Raw genomic sequence first — 24,112 nt, forward strand, 5'->3', positions numbered from 1 at the left:
TCGGCGTGTCTTCTTCTTCGGTGAGTGTTTAGCTAGCTGGCATTCTGATTGTTGCTTTACTGCCATCCTGTGGAGTTATTTATGCCCTTCGGTGTTCCTGTCCATCAGTCCTGTTCTCCCAATTCCAACTTTCTACAATCTACAGTTTCAATAATTCACATTTTTGCTTGTTTAATTGGGGAAAGGCTATGTCACTTCGAAGATTTGCAAACGGAATATTTGTATTTTGTCTCTGTAATACCAAAATAATAATTACAAATTAGTTTAATACTGACCACAAACTCAAAGCAGGCTGTTAATCTCAACAAGCCATATGGACAGTGCATGTATAGCATATTATATGCATTAGCCATATACTATTGATTTATTTCTTTATTGGGAAAATTGGTGTTGCTTTTTTTGCACTAGCGCTTGGTTCCTCCATTTTTCATGTGCTGGACTAAATATGACAAACACATCTGTACATCATACATGTCGGTTTGAAAACAGAAGTCTCCAGAAAACAGGGGTGAACATCACTGTCATTTTATTCGGACAATAGGACAATAGACACTTTATAAAGTATGGGAAAATACAAATGTCTCAAGTTTCACTGATGCCATGAGGCAGCTGGTTATGATACATGTCTCAGATGTGTTTTTATTACAAAGGAAAGAAACTAGAAGAGTAGGCATTTGATCAGAGAGGACACCAAGAGCTGAACAACACATCTGCAGGTAAAAGACTCAAGAGGCCAAATCTACGACAGGTTCACCACATAGGATGGAGAGCTATTAGATCCACAGGACATAACCAGATACATGGCTCAATATCAATATATTGGGAAGATTGATTTTGATACATGATCAATGGACAGTCTATTACAACTCATTTCCATTAAAAAAAATAGCAGTATCAGAGGGTGTCTTAAAAGAAAGCTGAACACAGTAACAACAAAGTTGAGACCATATGTTTGAGATGCACGTGTTGTTGCCCCCTTTTTTAAGAATCTGTATGCAAATATCAGTCTAATCAAATTCAGGTAATATTTTAAAATGCTCTGGAAAACATGCATGCGGCAGAGAAGCAAATTCTCAAATATGTCATTAGGAAACTTCAGGTTATGAAAACTTAAGACATACTGTGCATTAAAGCATGCACCTATTTTACAGTAGCCCTCCACTTTTACAGGTTTTAAGAGTTTTGTTTTAAGAAGATAACAACTCAAAACTAGTACACTAGTACATTGCACGTTTCGTAATGTTTCAAATCAAATACAAAGACTGTTTCAGAGTTCAAGTTAGTTGCTTTTGCCAAACAAACCCCGTCTCTGATTTCAGATTGACTGTGCATTTATGAAAATTAACCATGAGTTTTTAGTGGTTTTTCAGGTCATAGGGTCAAAAAGCCAGTGGTAGAGAAGTCGCTCAGTACATTTACTCAAGTAGTGTTCTTAAGTACAATTTTGAGGTACTTTGCTTGGGTATTTTTATTTTCTGCTACTTTACACTTCTCCACTACATTTCAGAGACAAATATTGTACATTTTCCATCATTAATTTGATAACTTGAGTTACTTTGATTAATGATACAATATATAATCATCAAATAAATTATGACGTATTATTATAGGTTAAGATACGACAAGGGGGGAAATTCACAGAATAGCAGTATATAAAGTAATTAAAGTTAGCCCCTTTACCAGCTTTAACATTAAAGTTATGTTGCCACACTGATGCATGAATAATTCTAATCCAATAGTTGTTCTGAAATGGGTCATTGTGCATAATAAGCACTCTTACTTTGAGTCCTTTAAGTTTATTTTGATGCCAGTACTTTTGTACTTTCACCCAAGTAAAATTTTGAATCCATGACTTTTACTTGTAACTGAGTATTTCTACACTGTGGCATTGCTACTTTTACTTAAGTACAAGATCTGAGTACTTCTTCCATCACTGCATTAAACTTCTTTTACCCATAAAAGATAGCATATTTCAGCTCAAGTGTGAACAGAAACCATCATGAGCATGAGAATCACCCATGCTGGAATTATGTTTTCTGCTACAGCAGCATAATACTGGCTAATATGGAGCTGACAGCGTAAATCGTAGCTTCAACGGTATCAGTAGACAGCAAAACAAATGATTACAGTTCTACCCCATTGTTCCTGTTGGATTAAACCCTGCGCTGACATGTAAATCAATAACTGATTCACATGAAATGGTGTGATTGTGCATACATGTCTTTGAGTCAGATCTCTGTAAAAAGAAGCTTTCACCAAGATTACACATGAAATGAAAAAAAAAGATGACGTCTCTTGAACTTTACAGATCAGAAAGCTACAAAAATTACTATCTTAAAAAAGAAAAACCCCTTAAAATCGCACACAAAAGTCCTTTCCAATATTCTTCTATTTTTCTCACAAAACATATGTGTCATGTTTTCATTTTGGCCTCATGATTTTTAAAAAATAGAAGTAAGTATGCCAAAAATGAAAATTAAGACAAGGCATTGGTATGGTAGACTTAGTACAACATCATACGTGAAGTGGTGATTTCCTGCCTTGCGGCTTTTAATCAGCCACAACGTTCCCTTGTGCATTTCCAAAGTAGGAATTTCTCAAGAACAGATGACACTGCCGGGCAAACGTGGAATTCATTTGTGCCGATTATTCGTTATTAGGGTCAGACCAATATGCGGAGCTGATATTAAGCTTTTTTTCAAGAATCAAAAATCTGCCACTTGAATCATCCACCGCCTGTGTAATGCAAGTTTTTCTCACAGCTGACATGAAACCAGTCTGTAGCACCTGCAATACAATTGAATGTACATTTTATGTTGCTTTATCTATCCGGGCCTGGTGGCCCTGCTGTTAAGAGCCGCTAATCCTCTAAGCATTAGCGACTGGTTTGGGGTTTTAGTGTGTTGGATTGGTTTAAATCCTGTTTTAGCGGATCTTCAGCAGGAAACAAAAAAAGACTGTCACTTTTGGGCAAGAAAAATAGAGTCCACAAGTATTTGTTAAGTGACATATTTTATGTAGTTATTTTCACCAGGGCGGTTTTTGGTCCAGTGTGTCTGTCAGCAGGATTACAGAAAAGCTACTGGTCTGATTTTCATGAAACTTGGTGGAAGGTTGTGGTATGGGCAAAGGAAGAACCCATTACACTTTGGAGTGAATCCCAATCAATCCCCCAATCACACGGCGGATACATGATTTATTTCTCGTTTTCACTAACATTTCGAGCTAAGGCATTTCTCCCTGTCTGAATATGCCATACATCTTAAAATCCACTAGATGGTAGTAAAGTTCAATAGTGACAAAACCAATTGTAGCGATATGGTGATTCCACTTCCCCAATCGATGCTCTGGGGTTGCCGACACATGTAGCTGCTCAAACTTCATACAGAAAGATAGAAGCTGCATTGCAGATATTAGATACTGGCCTGGAATGTGAGCTGCTGGCACACCAAATACACACATATCAGTATCAGCCTTCAAAAAGCTACAGCATATTGGTCAAACCCTGTTCTGTATAGAAGATGGAAACTGCCCAGAAGCTGTCCTTTACCTACCAAGTCTAAATATTAAGCACAACTGGCAATTGGAGAAGTCACAGCCATCATTCTCAAAGCTGTGACGACCACTAAGCAATAAAAGTGGCTTTACATCAGAATGAAGCACAACATTCATTAACACTAATAACAGCAAAAGCTATAATGCACAATATTAGCTAACAATCTCCCTAAAGACACAATAACCCGCTTATACAGGGTAGCCCAGTAGATTAAAAAGAGGGCCCGTAATGCCACCCTGTGTGCAGTGTTTTAAAGACTGTCATGGTCACTAGAGACAGAGGTTTGTTACGTTTTTCAGTTTGGAATGTTTCAGTGGAAATGTTGTTGTCAGGAGTGTGATATCATTCTAACAAATATGCAGATTAAAGGCAGAATGCAGCTTCACCCATGAGTCGCACTGTTTCTTCCCTACACAGAGACGAAAAGATGCGATCTGAGGATGGACTGAGGGGAAAATCTGCAGCGTGATAAGCACCACTCGAGGGCTTCTGCCAGCGTGTTCATGTGCACAGGAGAAGGTACAACACATCATATAGAGTCTTACAGTAGTAGAGCCACTTGTCAAATGGTCTTAGTGTAATTTACAGTTTAAATGAACACAGAAGCAGAGACTGACTAAAGCCGAACTCTATATTGTCCTCTGAATTGTAGCTATGATTGTGCAGATGTTCTGGCAGGAGGTTTGTTTCCACAACAAAAAGGAAATTATTGTTAAAAAGTATATGCTTACATAAACCTACATAGACCAAAAAATCTAAAAGACTCCCTCAAATTATGAAAAATTATTCAACATAAAAAGATGAAACTCAGGAGGTTCAGAGTTGCAAACAACACTGAGTCTAAACTACCTAAAGAAAGAGAAACCGTGGTTACGATGCCTTTAAATTCTCCTGAATGAATACTATCCACTGACCACTTTAAGAGCTATGGGAGTGTTAATTAATACAGACACAACTGGCACATGGAGAGAATGTATGGGACACAAAAGCAGACCTGCGTCAAATAGCATTTTCAGTTTTAGGCTGCCAGACGGGTGAGGCTTAGTTAGTTCTGCACATGTCGACAGTCACAGAAAAGCGTACAAACTCCTGTGATTGTCTGAAACTTCTGGCACAACGGATTGTAGTAGGCTTAGTAAAAACTATCACCAAAGAGGCCTAAAACTGAGTACAGGAAGTATTTGCAAACACTATTTAAATCAGGTCTGGTATAAAGAGGAGGGAAACATTAACTGTGGTGTGTTCTTCTCAAGAGATGACACAAGTTGTGCAATCTGGATCCTCCTCACATCCCAGACCACTGGATGCGATGACTTTAGCCGAAGAACCCAAGCTTCCCTCTGAGCCATTCCTCTGTTAGGTCCTCTGTGTTTCTGATCTCAAACACCTGGTAAAAGGCATAGAAAGGAGCACAGAGCGGGATTCAAAAACTCTTTCAAGGGAAAATTCTTAGAATGCAGTTTAGTGTAAAGCACAGTACCAGCTAACAATGCAACAATGTTTGATAACGTAATAAAATACCCACATAACTGGATGAAAATCACTAATTGCACAACAGTCTACAGCCATGCTAGCAGCACTGTCATGCTGTACAATAGTTTGAGGTGAATGCTAATGTCAGCATGCTAACATGCTCATAATGATCATGCTAGTAAAATGTTTGTAATGTTGTAAAGTGTTTACAATGTTCAACATGATAGTTTAGCGTTTTAGCATGTTTTTATACAGTCTATGACCTAAACCAAAGTATTGGACAAATTGAAATTTTGACCTCTTGATGGTGTAAATGAACAGTTAAGATGTCACAAAGTGATTAAAATTGATCCTGAGGGGGGCGTGCATGTCTGGACCAAATTTCATGGAAATTCATCCAACAGTTGTAGAGATATTTCAGTCTGGACCAAAGTCGTGGAAGGACCGAGAGACAGAGCCCTGATGCTAGCATAGCTAATAAAAATGAATGCAACTTGTTGATGTTAGACGCCGCTCGCTAACCTTGGACAGCTGAACGGTTTGCACCAGCTTGTTTTTGCTTCCCGCGTACATCATCTGCTGCTCTGGTCTGCAGCCTGCCGAACACCAACATGCCAACATTAAAAACCGTGATGATGAAACAGTGCAGTGAACATGAGTAGGAGCAATTCATTCAGAATGACCTCCAGAGGTGTTCTTACCCACTGGACTGGAGAAGATGAAGCAGAGAGGATAGGAAACACGGCCATCATCATGTTGGTATTTATAACTGTAGACGATGAATGTTCCTGGTGCTAAGGACGGGTCACGGATTTCACATCAGGACTCACTGAGAGATAACACAGCTAAGATCGAAGGATATAAAACTAAAACAGCACTTAAATCTCTAATTAATTAACAAGTGTGAATTAAGATAATATTTTAGATACAGTTACCTATTTCAAGTAAAAATCAACATTAAAACAATATAAAAACACAGGCCATGTTGCAGGAAGAAAATGTCATCAGAGTTAATTGTAAAGTTGAGTAACTGCTGGAGTACATAAACATCACAGTCTGATGATGTGCAACAGAGTAAAGGTGGGGGGGGGGGCATTTAAAGGTCACTTATTCAAAGGATATCGTGGCTGTCTCTCTGGCAGTTCATCCTTTAGATCATCAGGAGAAATATCCTTAAAAAAAAAAGAAAAAGACAGACATGAACAGATCAGTGAGACACTCCCGCTCTGTCGTTGTGCAAAGTCCTAAGTTACACTTTATCTATGAAAACAACCATTAATTTAAAAGGCATCAGTTTAACCACAGCGAATTCAAAGGTCATTATCACAGTCATGTAGTGTAGTCTGAATTCAATCACTAGATAATTCAGTTTGGTGCGTTTAATTCTATATTTGAAATGTGAAAGTTGAGCATGAACTTGTTCTGTATTCTGTGCAGGCACAAGAATTAAGTAGCATCATATTCTAATGAGAAGTTTAATGACTAACTTACCTCATGTTCCTCTTCAAGAATAACCAGCTGCTTGTCTTTATCAATCTTCACTAAGGGGTGAAAACAGGAAAACATTTAGTCACCAGCTGAATGGAAACACTCACATTTAGTTTTGAGTTTAGTAGTGGAAGCAGGAGCAACATTAGTAGTGGTGAATGTTCAAAATTAACAAATATCATATTAAGAAAAAAAAAGCAATTTTTGCTCACATATCCTATTACAAATGTACTGGTGCAAAAGGTGTGTGTGCTTTTGAGTCGGAGTCCATGCCATGCAAACACACTCCTAATCCAATTTAGCAGCAATGACATTTTGAGCCAGAGATAGTGGAGGATAAAGCTTGAAACTGGTGCAGCACGAAACTGTGACACCACCTGCTGTACATAAAGGCAGCTCTTCCCTCTGTCCTCCAGATAAACACAGAAGCTGGCTTTCATTTCACTCTCTATTATCATCAGTTTTTCTGTTTTCCTTTTTATTATGTAGGTAAGTTTGACTGAGCGCGCTCACTGAAAACACAACATCAGCTGTTAGCTTTAAAGCTAGGAGGGCTTTTAAAATCCCAACCAAGCATGAAAGACCTTGACAACACACAAACATTTGAAGGAACAGTTCGCCACTTATAATAGGATTACTTCTGTCTTGCAGAGAGTTGGTTGAGAAGATCCACAGCACTCTAACGTTGATGCCGTAAATATGCAGTTTGCTGATCTTAGCATAAAGACTGCTAATGGGGAGGGGGGGGCAGCTAGCCTGTCTTAATGCGAAGCTAAGCTAAGTGATTAATATGATTCAGGAGTTGAAAAAGGCAGTGTGTTCACCTCACTTTTGTTCCACAGAGCAGCAAACAGTGAGCGCTGATGGTACATTGAACCCACAAGTATGGACTTTACACTTAACTGAAGGAAGACAGTTTTTGGAAGGTGACCTAATTCTGCACACTGCCCCCCAACTACCACAAAACAAAAGGCTCCCACTGTAACAGAAAAATAAGAACTACCAGCAAAGCCACTCTACAATCATGATGAATTCATATTTCCACTTTTACCTGGAGCCCCTCACACCATCTCCCCTATTACTGTCTGACCAAGAAGATACGAGGACCTAAGTAAGAGAAGAAACTGAGTGACATAAAATGTTAATACTCACTAACGATGGCCGCATTATTGGTCTCCTTCCGGAAACGAAACTCCTTCAGCTTCTTGACCAGATCTTCATCCACGTCACAGACCACCAGTGATTCACTCTGATAAAAACAGGAGAAACATTCAAATCCATAAACATGAGAACATTTAAAAAGCTGTGACACAGATCAAAATGCACAATTCTTCTGTATTCTTTTAATTTTAAATGTTCTTTGTGCCAGTCAACAAACCCAAGCCATGATCTTTGGATTTAAAACTAAAAAGGTTTTATCTAGTTAATAGACGGCACGTTTGTTCCTCTGCCTTAAGGGTAATCACACTGCATCTGCATCAGAAAGTGCACTGTTCCTGGCAGCCACCATCTTTTATATCAGCTATATGATGTGCTCTGACATGAGAGGAAATTGTCATTTGATGCCTTTGTTCTGCACAGCATAAAAATCATTTTTGTTAATCCTTACCCAAATATATCTAACATCACGTCGATTAATGTGACTGATGCAATCGATTTGCTGTTAAATGTTAAATGCACAGATTCCCTCCAGTCAGCCACATGTTTATTCAGAGAGAAACTTGTGAATGGAAAGCAGAAGCAAACACAGTGCCTTATGGTATCGGTATCACTGGCGTTAATGAACTAAAAATATAAATAAAAAATATTTATGCATCTTAATCTATTGCTAAATAAGAAGTATTTAATTTTAAAGATATTTGTACAGGGTTTATATGTATAGTAGACAGCTGCAGAGTCACAGTCTGCAGCTTTAAGTGGTTTTCATGCATTTTACTGCAAAGTTGTAAGCACTGTGTTAGCAGTCAGGAGTCCAATCTGACCCACCGGCTTGAGTCAGAAAGAAAACAATACAGCAGTCTCAGCAGGATTTTATGTCACGTCCACACACACAATATTACATAACTCCACCACAAAGACATAAACTCTTTAAGAGTCTCTGCAGAGCCTCTGAATTCTATAATTACACCTTCCTGAACAGATGGCTGGTGGGAGTCAGGATTTCACTGAGCTCAGAGAGATCTTCGCAGATTAAGAAGAGACTGGAGTGTCTGTGGTTGGAACAAAGAGAGTTGAAAAACAGGATGCAGAGGAAGATGATGGGGAAGAGGCATGGCAACACAAGCCGGGAGGTGGCCACAGGTTCACTGACAGCTAGCTCGCTAGTCTGGCTGCTAATTCAGACAGGAAATGAGTGTCAGATAAGTTGAACTGTCCAGTTATTTTGGTGAGTCTCATGTGTGAAAATGAGACAGAAACTTCGGCCAAATGCTGATCGACACTGTGGACAGTGGTGCTGTCATGAAACGCGGCCAAAAAACCCAGCGGGGAACATTGTTCATCATGTTCGGAAGGCGAGCTAGCGTTAAGGCTCCCCCCGCACACCCAGACGCGTTCAGAAGCGTAACGTTGAGCTGCTGCAACAAGCTAACCGCACACTGCTGCGCTACTGCAGGAAGCCCGCTAGGTTTGGTCTTCAAAATAAAAGTACACTGTATGTCTGCAAAAAAATGCAGCAAGAATCATATAAGAGCTGCCATGATCAGACTATGAACTATGACTATTACAATGGTCTTATTTCACTAATTTCTGACAACAACAACAAAAAACAATAATTTAAAGTAACACCTTTATAGCTTAGTGTACTTTTGATGATTAAACTTGCAAGTGATTACAGTATCTAATACCTGTATTTTGTGTTGAATGGACATGTTCAATAAACAAAATAAATGTTTTTCTATAAATTACTTTAAATACTGACTTTTGTGTAAGTATGGTGCTATTTGAATACTTCTTACGACATGACCGGTGCATACTTTAATTTGTTGAGAATTAATTACTGTACAACAGCATTATTGAATGAATTTGATGTAATTATGACTATGGTCAAAATGCAGTGATGAACATATATTATTCTGTGATGCTCTGATACATTTGTTTACTGATATAGATATTTTCCTCTTATGAGATTTACTGCCAAAATAAGGGGCAGAACGTATCGTGCCAACAGTCATTTTATTCTGAAATCCGTAACCGGAAAAGAAACGCTCTATTCCGTCAAACTTGACTCCGATACGACGGTCAGATGGTCGAACTAATGCTAGGCTAGCAGGCTAACGCTAGCCAATCTGCGACCTTACTTTTTCTCAATAGTCCCCGGAACTTCACGATTGTTATGAGCACACGATGAAAAAGCGGAAACGACAATGGCGACAGCTCTCTGACAAGAGCACAGAATAACTTACCATTGTTGTAGAATTAAAATTCCCTGAAGCTGCAGCTGCTGCTCTGGATGGTGGAGACGCTTTCAATGTTTTTTTTTTTTTTTTTTTACTTCACATCATCTTGTGACTGCTTTGACCAATCCCAAACAAGCGCCCCCCTCCTCCAAAAGTTGGTCATACATCTGTCCTCCTGCGGCTTTAGTAGTTTATTAAAACAAATTGAATGGTAGCCAAAGCCTTATCACATTGTGTACTTTAACATTTACTTTTTGGACAAGGAAAAGCAAAACTTTTTACTTTACTAATTCCTAGTAAACTATTAGTTACCTTGCAGATTACGTTTATATGTAAAAAATATGGGCTCATTTTGTAAAATATAATGCATTGTTATGGACGAAACTATCCAGTCAAATCAGCTACAACAGTAAGTTTAGTATTGCTAAGCTAGTAATATAACACATACTCGGCTCTTTTTTTTTTACATGATAAGTACTTTTAATACTTAAAATACATTCAGTTGATAGTACTGCTGGATTTACTTTCGATTTTGAACGCAGGACTTTAACTTGAATTAATGGATTATTTCTACTTGCTGGCAGCATTGGGTGTAAAAGGCAATTATGTAACAAGAACTTGTCTTCATTAAAACACTTCTGTCACACATTCTAGTAAAGTAAAGATTTGAATATATCCTCCCCCACTATACTAGGTAAATGTCAGCCTATCCACCAATCAAAAATGTCCTTTTGCTCATGCTGATACCTGGTTCATCTCTTCCAGAACAAAATAAATCCACTTTGGCTATGCAGCTGTCCATATTTTTTCATAATCTTACTAGCAGTGGCAAAAATGTCACACCTCCCCGAATCAGATTCTAAGTTCTTTACAAGCCAAAATTGAGCAAAATTTGAATTTTTGAATGAATTTTTATTTTATCACATTAAACCAACTGGCAATGCAGCAAGTTGGGGCTAGTTAGAATTCAAGGATAGAAACTATAAATATAGACTATAGGTAGAGATGGTATCTTATACATTAAGAAGGTGATTAATATTATGTCTTTCTCTAATCAATGAAAATCACATTGATCATCAGTTTCTAAATGATTAGTTTAGCTGAGTGTATTGAACAGTTTAGAAAAATGCTTAACTTCAAGACTTTTGACACATTTTTGTCACAGTTGAATTTTTTTATACTTTTATATAACTTGTTTGTGAGTGCGTGTGTGCGTGCGTGTGCGTGTGTGCGTGTTTGTTCCAGAGCGCACCCACCCTTCAGTTACGTCATCACTGAAGCGCGGGTGCGTCGTTCCTTCTCCAGAGTTGTAGTTGTGAGAGCGGAACCAACGTTAGCTTGTAGTTCTATGCCTCGGCAGGCTAACTTAGCTGGCTAACTGGTCTCCACAGCTGGATAAATCTTCACTTTTGCCCACTTTCATTTCGAGAGGAGTCAATCTTCTGGCGAGGTAGCATGAAATATCAGTTTTTACTGCTTAATCTCTCTTGACACCGCGGAGCTAAGATAAACAAACGAGCTAACATGCTGAATGTTAACTAACAGTTAGCTGCTGTTAGCTAGGTCGGTAGCCAACTATGTAACACCAGTTAACTAGATATTTTAAAAACTATATCCCCGTTAATATTCAGCTGAAGTCGGCGTAGCATCTGTAAAGCTTGTAGTGATAATATTTCAGTTTGGTCAAGCTACTTCGACTCTACCCAGATGGATTTTGTTGATCACCAGTCGGTTATGGAAACATTTAGTCTGCTATTACTCAGAGCCTCTGTGTCACACACCTTCCAGTGTTTGACAGCTTGTAGGAAACGGTTGATTGAACTTCCCAACTAAAACTAATAAAACTTATCTTCTCTGTTTTAGATCATGTCGGATTTCTCGGTGAGTTCAGAGATTTCTACAATTTTAGATAATTTTTTGGTTTATTGGCAGCTGGTGGTTACACAGATCTTTTCTTGTATACGGTGACAGTCACTTTCCCTTTCTCTTCTACTTCAGCTGGCTGATGCCTTAGGAGACGACACCCCAAGCCAGGCAAAGAAAATAGGAAACACTAACCCATCTGCCCCTGCCAGCAACCCTCCACCTCCTACAAACCCAGGATGGCCTGGCTCAGCCCCAGGAGCTCCCACCCAGCCCTCTGCCCCGGGTGATTTCCCTGGCGGATCATCTGGCCCGGGGGCTCCAGGGCAGATCCCCTTTCACTCTGGTCCTGGAGCACCAGGGCAATACCCAGGACCTCCTTCAGCACCTGGTGGGTTCCCCCCTGGTCCTGGGATACCAGGACAATATCCACCTGCGCCAGGAGCTCCAGGGCAGTTCCCCTCTAGTCCCGGAGCCCCTGGGCAGTTCCCTGGGCAGTACCCACCTGAAGGAGCTCCAGGACAGCTACCTGGAGGCCCTGTTCCTTACCCAACTGGACCATTTCCTTCTGGGCCTGGAGCTCCCACTGGGCCTTATCCAAATGTGCCTTTCCCAGGAAGTCAGCCAGGAGGAGGCAATGGGATGTACGGACCAGGTGGTCCAGGTGCATTCCCCCCTCCAGCTGGCCCTGGCTCTTTCCCTGCATTCCCTGCTGGAGGCTTTCCCCCAATACCCCCTGGGTCGTGGGGACCAGCTGCAGGTGGAGGCTTCCCTCCTGCCCCTGGCCCCTTTGGTCCTGGCCCAGGGCCTATGGGTCCATACGGTGGGCCTGCCGCTCCAGGAGGCATGCTGGTGAGTACTAGCACTGCTTACAAATGACATTATGTTGCTTGCTTGCTGCTTGTCTTTTGCTGATTTGTTGTTGCTCTGCAGTGGAGCATCTGTCATGGGGTGGCAGTCTTTCTGATTCAGGGTGGGAAATAATACAAAAGTGGCCAGCCACCAGCTAAATGTACATCTACTCTGTGAGCCACTTTAGCAGGTTGCCTGCTATCATATAAATATTCAATTCTACTCTGGAACAGGGTTTTTTCTCATTTCTTCAGTGCGACTGATTTGGTGTCTGCCTAATACTGCTGCTGGTGGAAAAAACAAAGTTTCCTGCCTTGTTGGTATTTACTGCAGGATGGTGAATTTTCAGACTGTACTTGGATTGTTTTTTTTTCTGTATCTTGGGCTCTGCTGGGGTGCAAAGCATAACATAAAGCAGAATGAACAAATGTTCAAAAATAGTTATCCAAAATGTATTCTTGTCTTTCAGCCCAGATATAATCCACCATATAACTGAAAACAATGAACCCAACTTTTCAGTCGGACAAGGACATCACCTCCAGAATCAACATGGTTTGATTAGGCTACATGAAATGTGGCAAAGACTGAATATATACACAGTATAAAGTCAGGATTTGTTTTCAATCTTCCAGGCGAATGTGTTGTTTTAATTAAGTGCAATATTATTTACAAGTAAACCTTTATAAAAAAAAAAATCATGTTTTTTTGTAACCAGGCACTTGCTGATACTCTCTGATAAAATCACAGATTGATTACAATTTTTACATTCAGCTCTGTTTCCACTTCAACTTGTCACATGGTTCTAATTCAAAGCTTTTTGTCTTCTGTCCTTTTGCTCAGAAGTCACTTTGTATAGTTGATGCCTTGTTGTATTAAAAAAATGGAAAACTCCAGATTTTATTGTCTTTACATCGTCTTGACTAATCATGGTGAGTTGTGTAAGAGTGCTGAACTAAATGAAGGAGATGATGACTCATCGGGGTGTTGCATTGGGAATGCGGGCAGGGTCAAAGTTTTGAGTAATGTTTAACTAAAAATTGGCTCTTTGTGACATTAAGTGCTTACCTGTACAGTATATTACCAAGTTCAGAGTATCACTCATGAAATGTGAGCAATTCTGCTTCTACCCCGTGTGTATTATAGACAGGGTATTGTTGTGTATTTTTGCTGAATAAACACAGTAAAGCATAATTTGTAATCATGCATTTTTAACCTTATTTCTACATAGAGCATAGTAAATGTATTGTTGTGATTTTCAAATAATAATTTTTTTTAACAGATGATGCCGTACGATCTCCCTCTTCATGCTGGAATTATGCCACGACTTCTAATCACAATAGTTGGGGAGCCCACTCCTGGTGCAGACAGGTATGACCACCATTCATCCTCTAATTCTATGCATTATGATAACCCTGCAACCACCCTAATCCTCCAGATCATGGCAGTGTTGTCATGTTCAGCATGTGGTTCACACTGGTCAAACATCTTCACTGTCTTCACATCATCTTCACCATTTGTTTTGTTTGTTTTATTAATTGGACAGTGGAACAGTGTTTAGCTGTCAGCAGCACTCAGCCCTGATCTTTTTCTTGCAGGTTCCAGGTTGACTTTATCAGAGGCCCAGATATCGTCTTTCACTTCAATCCTCGGTTTAATGAGCAAACAATTGTCAGAAACTCCAACCTAGGTGGATGTTGGGGTCCGGAGGAGCGAGAAGCAGGCTTCCCATTTGTTCAGGGACGCCGTTTTGAGGTAAAGTGTTATAGTAATTAGGGCTGGTCGATTACGTCAAGAATTGCTAAAATGCTACTCTGTCCTTCTTGGCTGCTCTCAGCACCAGTGCTGTAACGCTTCCATATCATGAAGTGGGACTGGGGGTATATCGGAGCTTTAAAAAAAAAGAGTTTCCCAGTTGTAATTGAGACATGGATGTTAGAACAGGAAACTTCTCTTCTAAGTTGTTGGTCAACCTTGTAGTGGTGACTCAGCGGGTCATGCAGGAAGGGTAGAGGAGGTGCATTCATTCACATTCAAGTCCTGTGTGTTGCACCAGATACTGGACACAGGTGTAACTCTCCCTGTTAATCATAAGTAAATACTGGGACATCATCGTTCACTCCAGACTGCGGTCCTCCGCTGCAGCTTTAATATATCAGTGTGAAATCACTGAATTCTACCAGACGTGATGTAATTTGCCACGATTAAAAATAGTCACCTGTGAAATATTTTTCAGTGGCTATTCAGCACGTAGGATGATATGGTGGTGTTGGTTTTTAGGGGTCACCTCCTGAGTAGGTATTTACAAACAGGTTGAAATGTATTCTCTGTTGAGAAAAGCATGATTGTATGCTCAGCAGGCTTGTCATTGTTGGTATTTACTTGTCATGCTATAGGTCTATGAGGAACCTGATGATTAGAGTATTTACAACAGTGATGTGCATTCAACATTTTGAAATGCATTTGCATAAAAAAACATGGTTGTTAAACAGCACCACAGATCTGTAAAACCTTTGTCAACCCATTCTTATCAGTGACAAGCAGGTTTTTCAAGCCCTTGGTTTAGTATGAAATGATTATCAGTCTTCCAGGTCTTAAACTTGGCCAACAAAACTTAAAAGGAATGAATAAAAACATTTTTCTGTTGTGTTCTATCAGTTGAAATTAAGCTTTTATCAGTTTAAGGTCATTAAGTTGCATTTAGGGCCACAAGTAATGTCACAACTTCTATTCATTATTGATTCACCAGGAAATTCTTTCCTCATGTATTCTTTTGGTCTATGAAATATCAGAAAGTAGTAAAAAATGCTCATCACAATTTCCTAGAGTCCATGTTAATGTCTTCAGATTGCTTGTTTTGATTGTTTTGCTCTGTCAAACAATCCACAATCCAGATATTTAATTTACTTTTATAGAGGACAAGGAAAACTGGCAAATATTCTTCTTCTTGAGAAGCTGGAACCATATTTTTTTTTGGCTTGTCGGCTTTAAAAGTAACATGATTGAAAATGAAAATGATTGCAGGTTGATTTTCTGTCAAATTGTTTCAGCTCTACTTGCATCCCACATGATAACTTGGCTTGCTGTGCATGAAGTTTCTGTTGCTCTCCCTGCAGCTGAAGATCCTCGTGGAGGAGGACATGTTTAAAGTGGCCGTGGACGGCACCCACCTGCTGGAGTACGAGCACAGAGTCGGCGGGCTGGAGGAAGTGACCCTGGTGCGAGTGGCTGGAGACGTCATCCTCCACAGTGCGGCCCCGAGCATGATCTGACTCTCAGAGCTACTAAAGGAGGCCTAGGTCAAACTTTACCACTGTATTTGACATCCTTTCAAGTACCTTGATGGAGTTTTTGAGGCACAATAGTCAGCAAAGTGCAATCTTTGCCCACATGGAGCTTCTTCATTTATTACAGAACAGATGGCAGATTTACACGGGTCTGCACGCTATAATCCTTTTTTTTTTTTTAAACTGGCTGGCATCTCATTTTCTAGCCACTCACAGTATATTTTATGACATAACAATATCAAAGTAGTGAATGAGATAAAGTGCATCTAAAACAGGCGCTTTAAGGAAATACTAATTTATACCTAATGAAAAGATTGTAGGCCAAGTGGAATAGTGTGAGGTGTCCCTGAAATATATTTTCCACTAGTATGCTGTATTTTGTTTACAGTACATGTATGTTTATATCAAAATCTTGATAAGCCTTTGTAATGCATGAGAGTGTGCTGCTGAAAATCAATTTAGTCTCCTTTTCACTGTCTTACTTCAGTGCTGGCTGACCCCAAGACTCATTGGCCTGTTAACGTACAGTAGGCTAACAATGACGTTTCTTAAAATGTATTTATAGACTGACTTTGAGCACCTCCTGTCTTCAGTATTCATCCTCCTGAACTCTAAGACTGGAGGGAATTATGATTTCATGTTGAAGTCTAATAATAAAAAAAGTGAGGCTCAAATAGAACATTAGAAAGGGGAGGGATGGGGTCTCTGATTTTGTTGCCAAAGATAACAGTGGTACAGTATTTTGAGATTCTATGCTTATAAATAAAGGGCAACAAACAATGACTGATAATGCTGTTTGATTCAGAGTATTGTACACTTTTCATGAGCTACCTGCCTGTACACGTAATAAATGCTACTTTCCCTGTTCCCATTCTTTGTTTTACCCAAAAGTGGACGAAGTTAATCCTCTGTTAGCAGTACAAATTTCAGGCTTTTCTTGGGTTTGCCCCGAGCATTTGGTGTATAACTGTGGTGGAATGTCAATTGTTATCATTTTATTTATACAACACCATTCATTCTTTGACTGAACTTTAAACAAAAAAGACAAATATAGATGAAACAGAATGATGATGAAATATAAAACTAGGTAATGATAATGAACTAGAAATAAATTAAAAACAGGATAAAATAATATTTTAAACACATTTAAAATGTGACTAGGGATCTGTTACAGATATATATCAAAGTATCAAGTACATTTTACTACAAATACATATATAATCATGCGTAATTACCATTTAAAATGTAGGGCCTTTATTTTTAGTGGAGTATTTTTATAATTCAGTATTGCTGTTACTACCTAAATACTCCTTCCGCCGCTGGTTATGAATTCATATTTTTTGTATGAAATTACATTATACTAATAACCCAATTTTAATAGAACAATTGGAACACTAAGATACAGTAAAAACAATGCATCCTAGTGTTTAATATGTGAAGACAGGGAAAGTATCATGAGTGATGTATTTTGTTGATTATACACTTTGATTCGTACACATTTTGACTTTAACTTATAATAGAGTATTTTTACTCTGTAAAAAAGGGAAACATTTGAATACTCCTTTCACCACTGGTAAGGATTTAAAATGAGTAGTAGAAGTGGTAGTAAAGTACATCATCTTATCTGCAGTATTTGGCATTTGTTGTCTCTGACATGCTTTGTATCTCAAAGGTCGGCCTGCAGTTCTGTCTCATCCCATCAGGGGGCAGCACAAGCACAAACCACCCACTGTGCCGAAGGAAGCAAATCGAAACTCCTCAATGAGTTCACCTTCAGATCAATAGTTTGTCCCCCTTTCTCTGAAGTCTTCATTTTATTCGTTTGGTGATTTGACAGAATGAATGGCTCCCTGCACTCCTCACCCAACGTGGTGGACATAAAACTGAAGCGAGGACCGGCAGGTAAGAAGACTGAATAAGTTGACGCACAGTTAGCAGATGGCGGCTACGCTACCAGCTAGCTACGTAGCAGCAAAAATCAGCGCTCGCAAGCTAGTGCGTTTCCTGAAGCTAATGGCTAATTTGCGAATCAGAAGTAACAAAAAAACAGCCGAATGTGTGTTACAGTGTTGTACAAGCAGAGGAATTTGGGCTGGGGTAGCCGCCTGAGGTGTAACAACTCAGTTTAATTATTTAGCAATCATTTATGGACTCTGACGCTTTGTTAAAATCTTTAAAAGTAACGTTTCTTCTCGGCCTTTCAGACTGTGACAGATAGTCTGTCCCCTGAAGCGAGCGGCTGTGGACGGTTAGAAACCTTTATTTAGCTCCAGAGAGAGTAATGTCCGGTTTACTCTTGTGCTTGTTATGTAACATTTTGTGACCTGGTGTTTCTCTGCATACACCTCAGAGGAGCAGGAGGTCACAGCGTTGCAATGATTCCTCTTGTACTTTGATCCTTTGAGATACATGTTTATGTTTGGATCAGCAGCCTCTGACCCGGCAAACGATGGGATTTGTGCTTATTGACTTCCACTCAAGACCTCTGTCACATGCTGGTGTCTGTTTTGTTTGAAGGCTTGGGATTCAATATAGTTGGGGGCGTGGACCAGCAGTATGTTGTGAATGACAGTGGCATATATGTGTCCAAAATAAAAGAAGATGGAGCTGCAGCTTTGGATGGAAGACTCCAAGAGGGGGACAAGATCCTGGCGGTAAAAAATGACTTTCATTGAGGGTTTAGGAGGTAGAGGAGGGTACTTATAATTGTGTGTGTCATCTGCATAACATTTGGTAAGATTATTGTACAGGAGTACTCTATAATATTGCACTGATTCATTCCCTGATTGAACTGAGTATTGAAATTGAAGTAACTTTTAATAATCCATTAATCTTCAGTCATTTGATTACAGGTGATGATGAAATTAAAACCACTGTGTCGCTGATTTTGTGTCATGTGGTTTGTGTAGATCAACGGAGTCAAGCTTGAGGATCGGACACACAAACATGCGGTGGAGCTGTTCAGGACAGCAGGGGATGACGTGGAGCTCCGTGTTCTGAAAAAGGTGGGAGACATGATACCTCACAATGACTCCTTCCTGGTATTCAACTGTTGCTCCTGGCTTTATCTCCTGCCCTGACAGGATAAAACTAAAGACACGTTCACTCTGTGGCAGTCCAGAACAGCATTGAACCATTAAAACAAGAATGTTCTCAGAAACAATAGCCTAATTTAATAAAGTGGCTTTGTCGACCTTGGGGAATAGTACTTCTGTTCTTGAAGATTAATGTTTTATTTCATGAGAGTGTTTTTTTTATAATAGTGGAGTTGATCTTTTTCTCACTGCTATAAAACATAATGGGAATGCCTGAGAAATCATCTGGTGGAACATCTGTGAGCTATATCCTGCTCAGGATTAGAGGTAATGTCAGGGCAGCATCCAGCTCCTCTTTCTGTACCTGTGGGTTTCTGACCAGCAGGTCTCCACAGCAGCATTTCCTCAACAAAAGAAATCCACTGAGCGACTGATATTTGTTCACAGCTGCCACACCGTGAGCAAATATATTTTACCACTAAGACTACAGACATGAAAGTCTGCTACAATGCTGCGTGTGGTGGAGCATCAAAAGTGAGCGTAGTTTGCGATTAAGTGCCGCTATTTCACACAGCGACTGGCCTGTTTTGGCCCAGGAGCTGAGAAAATAGTGTACAAACATTATAAAACTGCCTTTGAAGAAAGACTGTGTGAAAATGTGCATCGTTATACCCATTTAAACTGATTATTGCGTCTCACCCCTCTTTATGACAGCAGGCTTTTCACTAAGGCCCCATTCACACCTGGCATTTAAATTCCACCTGCATCCAGACACAAAATTTAGATAGTGAAAAACATATGTTAATGCAAATTGTAAATGCGTTATGATCAGATCTGTCTGAACACATCTGCAGGTAGTCTTGATCACATCGTGTGCAGATCTCAGGTCGGTGTAAACACAATCCGTAACGCCTAACATTAATACAGATTTTTGTTTTTAGCCAATGATTAAATATAGGCTCTTCAAATTTAGAGAACGAGCAAGCAACAAGGCTGAAAGACACTGATGATGTGTCTTTTCTGTTCCATGAAAGCACCAAAAGATGCGTTCTTCAACAGAACTGTGAAAAATCAAAGCAATACAGGTGCAAAATGGATGATATACAATAAGAAATGACTGTGTGTGACGGTGTGTGTTGCACTCGTCTGTGCAGCTGGTCGGGACAAAGAGAGGAATAACTTGATGTATGACGTTTGCCAAATTTACAAGAGACAAATAAGTATTTGTCTTAGACAGCGTTTCACAGTTTATGAAGCTTCCCCCAATGCAGCAACTCACAAAAGTCTGAGTTTTTAAGGGAGTTTGCTGCCACTTTAAATTACTCACGCACAGGTTTTGCTCTGTATGACAGAGATCCAATCAAAGGATAAAGAGAACATTAAAAATACCAGCTGTACATGCAAAGGCAAGCTGGGCTCAATTATCATCAGGATAACACAAATCCCGTTTTAATACCAGGTGTGAATGGGCTTAGCACATGTGGTTGGATGCCTCAGCCTTTAAGCTGGTGACCATGCTAATGCAAAAAGTCATATTGGCTGTGTGGTATTGCACATTATTCAATGCATTCATGAAGTTTAACAAGAAGTAAATCCAGCAATAAGCAGATGCGTGTCTACATAAACATGAGCCCCAGTGCAGCTTTAATATTAATTCTTCTTCTTAAATCTGTCTTGCAGTTGCCTCATCACATGAACGGACCCACAGGCTCGCAACCCGAGCACGAATCCTCTGTGTCTTCTCTGGGAGTGCTGGCCGCATTAGCGGGAGTGGCAGCCATCTTTGCATTCATTTACATGCGGAACCTTAGGAAGCACCTTTAACTCAGCCGACGTCTGTATGTCATTTTTAAGATCAAAAACTTTGCTTAAGGCCAAAGAAGTGAAAGAGGGAACAAACTCAAAACGGTAGACGTTATTTTCTTGATTAGTTGGTGTTGGTGTCACTGATGAGTTTCTCCATGTTCATGTGTATTATGTGATTAATGGTAGCTTCTTCTTGACACCCTTCCTATGCAAAAGGATGCTCTCTTACCGCAGAGGTGACTTTTTAATAGATAACTTTGTGATTGTGAGGCGGAAAGAACGAACACATGACATTCCTGCTGCTGAGCTGAGCTGGGCTGAGCTCAGGCAGAACAAACAGCTGCCCGTGCACAGCGGTTGTATATGCAGAAAACTATTAAATCTTTGGGTCAAGTCAGACTGACTCAAGCTTCAGGGTCCATTTACAAACTGAAAGACAGTGTTGTGCTCAGTCACTCGTTGGCCTCCCTCTACCTCCATCACTGAATGGCAGATCTGTCTGAGGGGCGACGTGACAGGAACCCACTGTTCTTTCAGCTTGTCAGTGTTCAAAATTCATGCGACTGGATTTGATTTTCATTTTGCACAGAATCATGGGAGAAGTGTCGTCTTGCTGTGGGACGGAAAAAGCCTGCAGTTAATGTGATAAATTGTGTAATGGTCTTTAGAGTGCCTTTTTCTGTCTGTCCCGAGCGATGATAGGGTTTGGTTCTTGTTGCTCCGTATCATGATCAAAATAAAAGTCCAACCCACTACATCCATTAATACGTCACATTAAAGGATGTGGCTGCTGATAATCTGTATTTTCTTATTGTCCGACAGCCCCACTCTAACAATGAGTCAGTCCATCTCTCGGTACTTTCCGACTTCCTCTGCCTCAAGCCCATTTGTTCAACATGTAAATCTTCATTTTCAGAAATTGCTCTGTCGGCTCCTGGAACAGCTGGCCACTGTCGGTTTTAGCAAGCTTTACTTACACAGAAGGCAACGGTGTATTTGTTTGGGACTATTTCCACCTGTGGATTAACACACAGTCAGTGCTGTAGTCTGTGTTTCCGGGAGCAGTGCGATTCACTCAAAATAAAGTATAGTGCCCATATTCATGGTAATGAAGGAACATGTCACCCGGTGCAATGTTGTTGCTCACTGATGCGTTTTTAATAGTGTTTGGACAACAGTGGAGCTCTAAGGCTCAGAGAAAGAAGAGATATCAGACAGCACTTGTCAGTAAAAACACTTCCTTGTTGATTTTGGTCTTTTAATGGGATTGGTTGACAGCGAGAAAAATACAGATTATCACCAGACTTACCCTGTGAAGCAAAGTATCAGAGTATCACCAAGTAGTTTCACTTTGAAGCGTTTATTGTGTCAGTCAGTCTGTGTCCTACAAACAAATCATTCCTCAAACACATATCATGTGGTGGGCAGCTCTTTTCTTAACGCTCAGTCACAGCTGAAGACTCTGAGAGACGCTGCCATGTTTGTGTTGTGTGTCACAGCCATTTCAGACATTCTCCTAATTCAGTATCGAGGCCAGTGCTTGTAATCACTTCGCACCTTCTGGTCGGTCATTTGTCTTGTGGACTGAATATGAAATATGGAGTTATTGGTTATTCATTTCTGTGAAGGATCAACAGCTTAACACTAAAAGCAGTTTGAGTCAGTTCACTTTAAAGGAGAGGTTTTGTTTTTTAAAGAAATTAGTTGCTGTCAACAACTTTTTTTTTTTTGCACTAGACACAATCTTGGAGCTCCTCCAGTAACGGCCATAGAGCAGATGAATAAGTGAATTGTGTGTGCTCGGTGTATTTGTGCCCATTTGTCAGTCTGCAGTGCAACTATCAAGCGATTGTCCCTGACTGTATGTGGCTCTTGTTGTCTGTAAATACATTTCATGTCGCTCTGCTGAGTGGGATTGTGAATATGTGCAGTAATGCCAGAAAAGTCGATCAGAAGCACTAATAAATTATGCAAATACTGTGTGTTTTACATCCAAGCACCTACTGTATTATTAAAATTCATGTTGAATTCACCTAGTTTGGGATTTTTTTTTTTTTTTAATTGCTGGAAATACAAAATATTTCACATCAAATCTAATGTGAATGATCTGTAAATACCACGGTTGTTCACTTTTTTTTTTTTGCAAAATTATTCGTAAAGGCTGAGGTATCAAATTTAGATAAATCTTGACTCACTCATCAAAATAAAGAATTACTCAACAATTATGAGTATCAAGTCAAAAATATGAGGTCAATGGTATTATTAAGGCAAAAATCTGCATTTGAAATGTCAAAATTTAAATTTCTAGTTAAATTCTGAGGTATTGAATCAAATTATGGAGATAGTCTAAATGTTCAAATGCTTTATTAAAATCTTGATTTACTGTGTCAAAATTATGGATTTTGGATAAGTATGTCTTCTCGTGATTTTGACAATAAGTCAAAATGTCAGAATATTCCAATTTTCATTGAATACCTCACAATTTTACCTCATAATTTACAACTTTTTGACTAATGGAAGATTGAAACCTGAATCTGTAAAGTTAGCCGACGACAGCACAACACCGGATGTTGTCAGATTGTCTTCAAATTAAAAGTGGACAATTGACCAAAACCTTTCCTCGTCTTTCCTGACTACTGTAAATCATTATCATACTGTTCATGATCAACATAAAACAATGGTACACGGGGAAAAAAACACGAATTAATCACAGATAACCGAGGGACTAAAATGAATCAGGGTGTTAGACTTGCATTACAAGCTAATTTAACATCAAATAAACCTGTTGTAGCCTATTGTTGCATTTTATAACCTCCATATTTTAACCCATTTGTGTGGTAGCAGGTCACAAAACTGCACTTTGACAAACAAAACGAACCTAAATGACCGACCGACCCCAAACATAAAGTGAATTATCTTGCCGAACGTGTCCAAACTTGTTTTTTTAACGGTCGGTTTTAGTGGCTGATGCACAGCACAGAGGTGGAAATTAAGCATCTTTCAGCTTGACCCCGGTTGACAGAAATAGTAAAAGTGGTGTATTTTGTAACAAACTGTGCTCCTGTACACCCACCCGCAGCTCTGTCTCACATCAGCTGTTGGAGGATGTTGCCTCGGAGGCAGATATGATGTAATCTAGCGTTCAGTCCCGACCGGAGGGAGACAGACGGGAGGCAGAGAGCCGGGCAGCATCCGCGCGGCGCGGATGGATCTCGGCTGCTTTGCCGCTTTCTCAGATCCGCTTTAAAACCTCCATCGAGTGGTTTCGAGTCAACGGTTCCGCGGTGTCGTCGGAGGAGTCATGCCGCGGAGCTTCGGGCCAACTAGCCGACGAAGAGGATGCTGGACGCGGGCCAG

General features: G+C 39.9%; 3 protein-coding genes across 4 annotated transcripts; 2 read left to right on the top strand and 1 right to left on the bottom strand.

The window, feature by feature from the left end:
• Positions 1-509: 509 nt before the first annotated feature.
• Positions 510-9,987, bottom strand: gmfb (glia maturation factor, beta). Its single transcript, XM_041954441.1, has 7 exons — positions 9,922-9,987; positions 7,670-7,766; positions 6,521-6,570; positions 6,152-6,201; positions 5,731-5,813; positions 5,552-5,625; positions 510-4,943 (listed from the first exon to the last, which is right to left on the bottom strand). Exons 1-7 carry the CDS (start codon positions 9,922-9,924, stop codon positions 4,872-4,874), a joined length of 429 nt encoding a protein of 142 aa, XP_041810375.1. The 5' UTR covers positions 9,925-9,987; the 3' UTR covers positions 510-4,871.
• Positions 9,988-11,225: 1,238 nt separating this feature from the next.
• lgals3a (lectin, galactoside binding soluble 3a) lies at positions 11,226-16,773 on the top strand. Of its 2 annotated transcripts, XM_041953803.1 has the most exons (6): positions 11,226-11,365; positions 11,779-11,796; positions 11,914-12,630; positions 13,910-13,998; positions 14,226-14,382; positions 15,744-16,773. In XM_041953803.1, the coding sequence occupies exons 2-6, from the start codon at positions 11,782-11,784 to the stop codon at positions 15,897-15,899; spliced, it is 1,134 nt and encodes a 377-aa protein (XP_041809737.1). In that variant the 5' UTR covers positions 11,226-11,365; positions 11,779-11,781; the 3' UTR covers positions 15,900-16,773. The 2 variants fall into 2 exon arrangements, with proteins under 2 accessions (XP_041809737.1, XP_041809738.1); XM_041953804.1 differs by lacking the exons at positions 13,910-13,998; positions 14,226-14,382; positions 15,744-16,773 and adding an exon at positions 13,100-13,523.
• An 866-nt stretch (positions 16,774-17,639) lies between these two features.
• On the top strand, positions 17,640-22,792 carry LOC121617995 (synaptojanin 2 binding protein). Its single transcript, XM_041953225.1, has 4 exons — positions 17,640-17,816; positions 18,432-18,568; positions 18,824-18,919; positions 20,630-22,792. The coding sequence occupies exons 1-4, from the start codon at positions 17,753-17,755 to the stop codon at positions 20,771-20,773; spliced, it is 441 nt and encodes a 146-aa protein (XP_041809159.1). The 5' UTR covers positions 17,640-17,752; the 3' UTR covers positions 20,774-22,792.
• The last annotated feature ends 1,320 nt before the right edge of the window (positions 22,793-24,112 follow it).

Source organism: Chelmon rostratus, chromosome 15 (genome assembly GCF_017976325.1).
Source record: "Chelmon rostratus isolate fCheRos1 chromosome 15, fCheRos1.pri, whole genome shotgun sequence".
Taxonomy (NCBI): domain Eukaryota; kingdom Metazoa; phylum Chordata; class Actinopteri; order Chaetodontiformes; family Chaetodontidae; genus Chelmon; species Chelmon rostratus.